The sequence below is a fragment of the Adiantum capillus-veneris genome, chromosome 17 (genome assembly GCF_014529385.1).
Source record: "Adiantum capillus-veneris isolate H3 chromosome 17, ASM1452938v2, whole genome shotgun sequence".
In the NCBI taxonomy this organism is placed as follows: Eukaryota; Viridiplantae; Streptophyta; class Polypodiopsida; order Polypodiales; family Pteridaceae; genus Adiantum; species Adiantum capillus-veneris.
The window spans coordinates 141505863-141515132 of record NC_140947.1 but is presented as its reverse complement, the minus strand read 5'-3'; the positions used below and the strand labels follow the sequence as shown (position 1 = coordinate 141515132).

At 43.1% G+C, this 9270-nt stretch overlaps 1 protein-coding gene across 1 annotated transcript; it reads left to right on the top strand.

Annotated features, from left to right (window-relative positions):
- Window positions 1-7783: 7783 nt before the first annotated feature.
- LOC147438212 (uncharacterized) lies at window positions 7784-8514 on the top strand. Its single transcript, XM_086486091.1, has one exon. It carries the CDS (start codon window positions 7844-7846, stop codon window positions 8312-8314), a length of 471 nt encoding a protein of 156 aa, XP_086342217.1. The 5' UTR covers window positions 7784-7843; the 3' UTR covers window positions 8315-8514.
- Window positions 8515-9270: the final 756 nt, after the last annotated feature.

The window sequence follows — 9270 nt, the reverse complement described above, 5'->3', positions numbered from 1 at the left end:
CTACTATTCAAAATTGGTCTGTATTTGGTGTCATAACCAAGAGAATATTGAGCCTTGAGTATCCCTCAAGGTCTCTATTCACTTGGTTCTGTCCCGTGCGCTAATGTCATAATAGGTGATGTCACTTGAGTCAGAGCCAGGAAAATAGGGGCCCCAAGAATATCTGAAGGTCCCTATTCGCTTGGTTCTGACCCAAGTTGAATTTCCGTTGTACCCACGTCCATTCGAAACCGGTGGATTAGAACAGAGCATTTAATGTTATCAGTAATAGGTATATACACCGATTCACTCACTATGCCCAAACATAGCATTGAATAACAACTCAGTCACGGTCACATAAGGAGTAATTATTCCAACCATGCGGCGCGAGACTTCTAATCTTACCCTAACGACCACTCTTTGGCCCTTGGAGTGTTATTCCCATTGTGCTTTAACCCCATAACGCAGTGGCTTTGGTGCTCACACAGTTAACAGCACACGGGAAGGGGGGAGAGAGAGAGAGAGAGAGAGAGAGAGAGGGAGGGAGGGAGAAAGAACCTGTCTCTACAATATCCAATGGTGCCGAGTTGGATGGTGATGTCGCAGGTCGCTGAGAGCAAGAACTGGAAGGTGGCCAGGAGGAAGAGGAACAAAAGGCAAAGGCAAGGGTGATGGGGACGCATCAGCAAAGGACTCAAACCAGTGGAGGTCTCTCAACGCAGGATCACGAGAGGTGGCCAAGGGGAAGAGCGTAGAAAAGGCGAAGGCAAGGGCGATCTGTTTGTTCTACTTGGAGATGGAGATGGTGACTGCAAGCGATCGACGTCTAACTCTAAACAGTCACTCGGAAAAGGCACATGGGTTGTGCTCACAAGGACAACCAGTAATAAATGGGATCAGATTCCCATGCAGTACGATCTACCAACCACAATCTCGGGTGTAATCACGCGCATAAGTGAAGTTGTCACCCTTGCCGCGGTAAGCATTCTAAGTTTAGAGGCAGTACCCTCACCAAACATTTCAACTATACCCTCTCCCCAGATGAGCACTCTTCTGCCTCTTTTCGCATCCTCTACTACCCATCATTTTAACTCTGCCCTCGTCGACACTATGTGGTAATCAACCCATCTCTATTGTGCTCCCAACCCTTTTTGTGCATCTCCTCTTACTCTCTAGTGCTCCTCCTTTCTGCGCATGCTCCTCTTACTCCTGTTTTGCAGTGCTTTAGTGACGCAGAACTCTACACACAGTGAAGAGGTATGCTAGTACACTTTTGTGCACTTGTATTTTGGTGGTCAGTACCAAGCGAATAAGGGAAGGTAAACCCTGTTTGTTGCACCTGTTCTCGTGGTACTGACCATCATCTTTATTAATGATGTTTGCTATTACACTTTTCTGAGGTCAGTACCAAATGAATAAGGGAAGGTAAACCCTGTTTGTTGCACCTGTTTGCTTGGTACTGACCTCAGAAAGTATTAATGATGTTTTGTATTACACTTTTCTTAGGTCAGTACCAAGCGGATAAGGGAAGGAAAACTCTGTTCGATGCACCTATTCGCTTGGTACTGACCTCAGAAAATATAAATGATATTTGCTATTACACTTTTCTGAGGTCAGTACCAAGCGAATAAGGGAAGGAAAACTCTGTTCGATGCATCTATTTGCTTGATACTGACCTCAGAAAATATAAATGATGTTTGCTATAACACTTTTCTGAGGTCAGTACCAAGCAAATAAGGGAAGGCAAACTTTGTTCGATGCACCTGTTCACTTGGTACTGACCTCAAAAAATATAAATGATGTTGCTATTACACTTTTTTGAGGTCAATACCAAGTGAATAAGGGAAGGTAAACCCTGTTTGTTGCACCTGTTCGCTTGGTTTTGACCTCAAAAAGTGTTAATGATGTTTGCTATTACACTTTTCTTAGGTCAGTACCAAGCAAATAAGGGAAGGTAAACTCTATTCGATGCACCTGTTCGCTTGGTACTGACCTCATAAAATATTAATGATGTTTGCTATTACACTTTTCTGAGGTCAGTACCAAGCGAATAAGAGAAGGCAAACTCTGTTCGCTGCACCTGTTCGCTTGGTAATGACCTCAGAAAATATAAATGATGTTTGCTATTATATATTTCTGAGGTCAGCACCAAGCGAATAAGGGAAGGCAAACTCTGTTTGATGCACTTGTTCGCTTGGTACTGACCTCAAAAAATATAAATGATGTTTGCTATTACACTTTTTTGAGGTCAGTACCAAGAAAATAAGGGAAGGTAAACTCTGTTTGTTGCACTTGTTCTCTTGGTACTGACCTTTTCTGAGGTCTGTACCAAGCGAGTAGAGGCAATACAACAGTATTTGGTGCACTTCTTCGCTTCGTGTTGACCCTAGAAATCTTAAGTCCCTTTTGAAACAAATGACATGTCATTTTCTGTTATGCTATTTGTAGAGATGCCTCGTGCAAAGGCCACACCTAGAAGGGAAACAGGTGACTCTTTGAATGCTTAAGCAAGAAGACACCGACATGAGGTGCACAGAGGTGTACTGCAAGAGCTGGGAAGGATCGAACGACATGTGCAACCGGTCATTCCACGTCTTCCTTTTCAACAAGTAGTGCGAGAGATTTGCAAGCAGTGGAGAGTCGGCATGCGATGGGCCAGCAGTGCACTTCTCTGCCTGCAAGAAATTGCAGAAGACTACCTTGTTGAATTCTTCAGTGATGGATATATCCTGGCCGCCCATGCACACCGCGTTACTATCATGCCATGGGATTTTGACACTCTTCGAAGGCTGCGCTTGCGCTACAATGGGCTGCTTCAGCCAATACCTATTCAGGATAGTAGAACCATGGGTATTCTTAACATCCCCCCTCTCCATCCTCGTGCACGACAAATAGATCCTTCTAGGGCTAGATTAAACAGTAGAAGGACACGATCACATGTCGAGAGGAATGACACACAGGGACAGGCTGATGAGGGGCAGGAGCAAGCCAAGGTGGACCCTGAGGCGGTCATTGAAGAAACAAACACATCTATGGAGGAACCAATTATGAAGGAAAATGAGCAAGGCATGGAGGATCCGGAGCCTGTGCCTGTAAGGGAGGATCATGTGCCTCTAAGGGAGGAGCCCTTGCATGTTAGGGAGGAATCTGTGCCTGTTAGGGAGGAGCCTGTGCCATTAAGGGAGGAGAATGAAGCAGCCATGAATAAAGCTCAAGAAAGGCAAGGGAAAGGCTCTGCTTCACAAGGGCCATCCAATGAGCCTTTATCAGATGAGTCGATTATTTTAGAGCAAATCAACGAAGAGAATGAAGAGGAGTTGCAAGTTCAGCGCCTCTGCATGCACATATACTACTGCCTGGAAGGTCAGAGGAGGCTTGCATTTTCAACCTTGATCAACAAGACGTCCTGTGCATGCGCAGTTTCTCCAACTCCAACGCAACGGATGTGGTCGTCAACATTGCTTTGTGGTACTTCTCAAGCTCTTTATAAGTCACGGTTGGTTTTATAAATGGCTCACTACCAAGACATGGGTCCATACGAAGCGAGTCAGTGGCTTATGGAATTGGATAGTGATACCACTCAATCGGTATTGACCCATGTCTTCGCGACAGTCGTCAACGTTGCTGTGTTACGTCTCAAGTTTTTCTTTATAAGTCACGCTTGGTTCATTAGATGGCTCACTACCGCTAAGACATGGGTCAATACCAAGCGAGTCAGTGGCTTATGGAATTCGATAGCTGCCCCAGTCGCTTGGGATTGACTCATGGGTTTGTGGCAGTGATGACAGCCCGCTAAAATAGCTTAAGTCTAATCTCTGCCATTGATTCATGTTAGGCACGCTATCTCGCTTCTGCCCGTTGAGGTTCAAAACAAAATATACGTAATAGATCCACTGATATCGCCTATGCTGCAGAACAACGAAGTTTCCTTTTTGGCTTTGATGGGCTGGTTGAGCAGAGTCAATTTTGATCTAGAACATTTTCTTGTCACTGCATACAATCAATCGTGAGTTTCTTCTTGCCTTGAAAAAACCATGTTGGATTTAGGATCTTTCTCCTCATCTTTGATGGTTTTGGTGTAGTGATCATTGGAGTTTGTTGTTATTTGACATTGAAGATAAGATTGTCTACTACGCAAAGTCCGGGCAAAGCAGGTTGTTTCACGGTTGTGTAAAAACGTAAGGCACATCTAGGTACATTTGGAAGTACTGTCTCTTTGTAATGTGTTACTGACTCAAGTGGTTACGTATGTAGTGCCACGAAAAAACTTGTATGTTGTGTAGAGCATGTTTTGTTAGAACATGATCTAGGGAATACCATCCGGCATGAATGGGTAACCGTGCCCATGCAGGTTGATGACTATAGTTGTAGCTGGCGAACTTGTTTGAATGCCTTGTTGCTCCTCAATCAAATTTTGGATGTACCAAACGTAAGTAATCGTGTTGTTTCATTGTTTGTTTACTGCAACATTTGTATTAAAAGAATCAACATCTTTACTTACTTTCCTATTATCACGGTTCTACAGGAACTTCAATTACATAACTACACCCCCAACGATGTGCAACATTTTTCTGTAATGTCCATCTAGCATATTATAATCTCGGTAAACAAACGTACAAGAGAGGAAGGGGCGAGAGCTGAGGAGTTCAAACAGGATCGCATTAACGAAATGACGCAGAGCTACAATCAGACTCAAGAAGAGGTTCAAAATATGCAAGAAGCAATAAATCAATATTATGCGGACGCCACAGAAGTAGAGGAATGGGCTACACGTCAACGGCAAGAGCAAGAACAGAGGAAATTTCACAGGTGCAAGATGCATGGGAAGCCATGGAAGAGGCCCATGGTTTCGAACGACATGAAAGGATGCCTGAGACCAGCGTCCCCAGAGGCAGAAGTAGCAGCAACCGGGGAAGAGGGCAGGTGAGCGGTGGCAGCAACCGGGGGAGAGCGCAGGGGGCTAGTGGTAGCAACCGGGGGAGATGACAGGGGACCAGTGGCACAAACCGGGGGAGAGGACAGGGGAGCAATAGCAGGGAAAGGGAGCAATAACTTGTATACATCTTGACAGAAACAACACAATTTGTAAAGTTTTGAGACAATGAAAAATGTACATTTTTAAATCATTGTTTGAGCGGCACAAAATGTCTCTGTATTGGTCATTTTGAAGAGTACATCATGGTTTGCATGGCATTAAAGCTCATTGCGTGCACAAGGTATGTGACATAGCTTTCGGTGGAAGTAATTAAGTGAAGTGTATTTGAGAGTGACTCCTTGCACAATGTTTTTTTCTCCTTGCGTCTTGGAATCTGAAAAGAAGAAAAAGTTAGATTCTATGTCTTAATGTATTAAAGACAATCAAAATTCATCCATATAGTAAGCACCTTCCTGTTGTTGAAACTGGATGCATACAATTCCGGCAAAAGTGGAAGTTCTTCACATGTAAGATCTAGCTTGAGCTATGCAAGAGATGTGCTTGACATTGTCTCCATCACAGTAAGTAGGTTGTCTCGAAAGTAGAGCTCCATTGATAAAGGTTTGTTCTCGACGAGGCTAGACTCTGTATCTTGGTCGAGTGGAATAAGCTGTCCACTAAGAAAATGATATCTAAAATAGTAAAACGACACTATGAAATTTTGAGAGCTTATAATGAACTTGCAAATTATGGACTTCTTTTGCAAAATACAAATTTTGCCATGTGACTGTTTCCTATCCCAATTATCATCTAAGTCCAAACAGCTCTCAGACTTGCAAATGAACATTGTTACGGTAGTTCTTATTTGCTCATCGAAGAAGAAATCTACAAACACTTCAAGAGGCATAAATAGTGCGAGCCGAACTATTTTTGTGGCAATTGAATACTTGAGGGACTTTTGTATATCCTGAAACAACTTATTACTAAAGCTTTCATTAGTTTGCGAAGCTGGCAAAGACCAATCCTTGCTGTCAAAGGATGGAAGTGACAAAGGAGCTACACGACCCCAACTAAACGAAGTTCTTGGTTCCAAATATGACATATCATTAAAGAATATTCCATTGTCTGCAAGTTTCTTGTGTTTTCTTCCTCGATACATTTGCTCACCAATAAATGCATGAAAAGCATCAAAAATCCCAACTATGCTCTCAACTGGTTGCCAATCTGTCCTATTCGATGGATAAATATCTAAAACATACCAAAGATGATATCCACCACTTAACCTTCGAATATAATCATGTACTAATGAGATGCTCAAAATAACTTACAGTTGGGTCGATGCCGTGGAAAACTTGGAGGAGATGTTTGCAACCTTAAGTCTGCATGCTGGAAAGCATGTTGTATGAGGACCTCTTTCACCTGCTTGCTTTGTGCACACACTTTAAACTCTTTAACTTGTCCCTTGAAAGCCTCCACGAAATCATTGTGTTGCCTCCTCTTCCTCCTCCTAATTTGTAGTAGAACCCAACTTATCGATAGTTATTCGAGATGGTATCCATGCTTGATCATGTGTAATATAGCTATTAAAATGCTAACAAAGTCAATGGTAGTGCTAGGCCTTCGAGAAGTAGTCATGGTGTGTACTAGAATACACAGAAAGGTTAGCGCAAATATGAAAAAGGGAAGAAGTTTTGAGAGGGAAGTAGAGCTACTCAAAGTCATATTTGAGCGGGAACATAGATACTGGATAGAGTCTTCAATGAAAGTTCTGAAATTCGTCGGTACAGAGTTAGTACGACTTATGACATTTATGCCTTTGAAGCGTGAAATTGTGCAATTTGATGAACAAAAATAATATTTTCTCCCTTTTTTCTAAAAGAGCTTGGCTCTAAAATGTCGATTCTCAACGTAACATTAGCCTCTTCCTCATTGGTCGAGCGCCACTCTCTCTCTAAAACTGAAAGGCCAAAAATGAGTCCAACTTTCTCTTAGTGTGCCTATTGACTTTCTATTGGTGGACATGATTGTCTTTCTTAGAGATTTGCAAGTTTCATTTAAGAGGTGGTGTCTTTGATCATATGATCTTTTTGGTTGTGGTGGACTCGTCAAATTTCTTCGTTGCTTTCTATGGCCTCCAAGCCTTTGGACTTTGGCATGTACCAATGATTTGAGAGGGGGTGTTGGAGTTTTGAGGGTCATATCCTAAGCATTCTTCTTGGATATAGCGAGAGAGAGAACTTGTTTTTTTGTTGTGCTCAACCTTGTGAGGCCAGACTCTTAGGCTTTGATCCTAGGGAGTGCCCACATGATATTTGATCACTTTAGTTTCTGGTCATCAATGGAGGGCATCCTATTTTTGACCCTCTAACCCATTTTTCAAGGACCCCACATTTACCAGGTCATGGGCGATAATTTGGGGAGTCAGGCGGCTTGGCTAGATAGACCTTGGTAGGGGAAGGGGGGCGCTCCCTTGTGGCATTGATTTGCAAAGCTCTCATTTTTAAGATTGCCTATCAAGCTTGTACCCACACGCATTTGCACACGCACTCTCGTGTTTCTCTCTCTCCTCCACTCTTGCCCTCACATTCTCACTACACTATGATAGATATGCCCACACACACACACACACACACACATGCATTTGCTTGCATGTTCGTGTCAACTCTAGTCTCTCTCTCTCTCTCTCTCTCTCTCTCTCTCTCACACACACACACACACACATTAGCGTAATCTCGGCCATGTAGAGCGCAAAAGAGTGTAAGTGTGAAAAGAATACATGGGAAGTGGGCAGTCGGCGTGGGCTAAACGAATTTGGTCAACAGGTATGCTTTCTGTAGAAAGGGATAGAAAGGGACTAACTTATAGGAGCGATACGCTTTCAAGTACATGCATTTACAAATATTGAGTTCAGAACGGCAATGAAAATAAGGAGCTCTCATCAGCCGAGTTATGGGCCTTCACTGGCTTAGCAAATACGGGCTGTTTAACAGGCGCAGGAAGTATACCCGCGTTTTAGGAGGGCAAAACGAGGAGCCCATCGAACCCTTCCCTTTGGATCCCTCTCGCAGCCATCGCCAGAAGCAGAAGACGACGCAGAGCAACCCACAGGAATGGCCGCCCTCTTCTTCACATGTACAGCTTCGGGAATTTAAGAGGGTTGATATTGATCTTGATCTTGATCCGCAGAGAGATGGAGATCAGTTTTCCCACAAGCGCCTGCCATCGAAGCTCCTCAGAGTAGCGAGTTTAGGGTTTTTGCGGTTTGGACAGCCTCCCTCCTCACAAAAGGCGGCCGCCCGAATCGCAGTTGACAACTTCTTAGCAGGGCCTTCGCAGGTGGGCGATGAGGAGGAGCTTCATCAACGTCAGTGCCGAGAACTGCTGCGCAGGCTCTCTGCAAGAAATAACAGGATTGTGTAAGCCTCTTTTTGTCCTTGCAGCGAAACTCTGACGAGTAGGTGCTGTTGTACAATTGACATGACCTAGGTAGACGACCTTGTCGTAGATGGCGGTTGTTTTTGCATAAGCTCTACTTGAGTTCACCCTAATCTCTTGTAATATTTCCTTTATCAGATTTGAACAGTCATGAAGAATTATGTGACAGAGTAAGGTTGTCTTTTCATGTGTTTGTACATATTTTGGATGTCAAATGCGGCTGCAAGTCACGTATGTTTGCAGAGGGAATTTTCCATGCGCTTGAGCAAGATTGGTCTCTTTAACTCAATAGAGATGGTAAGAGAGCAGGTTATATAACAAGTTAAATGCTTGAGCAACAGCAAGGTTTTAGTTCAATTGTTCTCTGTGCTGTGTATGAAGTTCCGTAAGGCGAGTATCTGATCATGTCCGCATATTTTGATCCAGATAACCATGAATTTTGAACAATTTTGGACTCACAGTTCCTTATATGTATGTATGTTGAATTCTTTAATAGTTAACTCCGCTGCTATTCAAATGTCGTGGTTGATCGGAGTCCTTATTCATGATACAGCTCTTGGCTCTTTGTTTTATGTTGGTGTTTATTGTCGACAGGGCATTTTTCGTGGCCCTACCTTTATTTTTATTCCGTCTCGTCTCGATGTCTTTAAATCTAGTCCCTTCAATCTCTGAAGAGGATTGGAAATGGACCTTTGTTCAAGCTTCAATATTAGTATATTTGTTTTTTATATTGAACATCATCCCTTGGAACTATTAAAGTAGACATGTTTGAAGCTGGAAGTGGCAGTGTAGCCACAAACACTTGCTGCAAGGAGGCAATACATGCAAGGCCTAAAGTTGCTTACAAGATATTGATGATCTCGTTAATAATGAGCTGGATCGAACAATTTACACGCAAAACTTTATTTATATGCTTGTGTTTGTGAGGACTATAATCTATC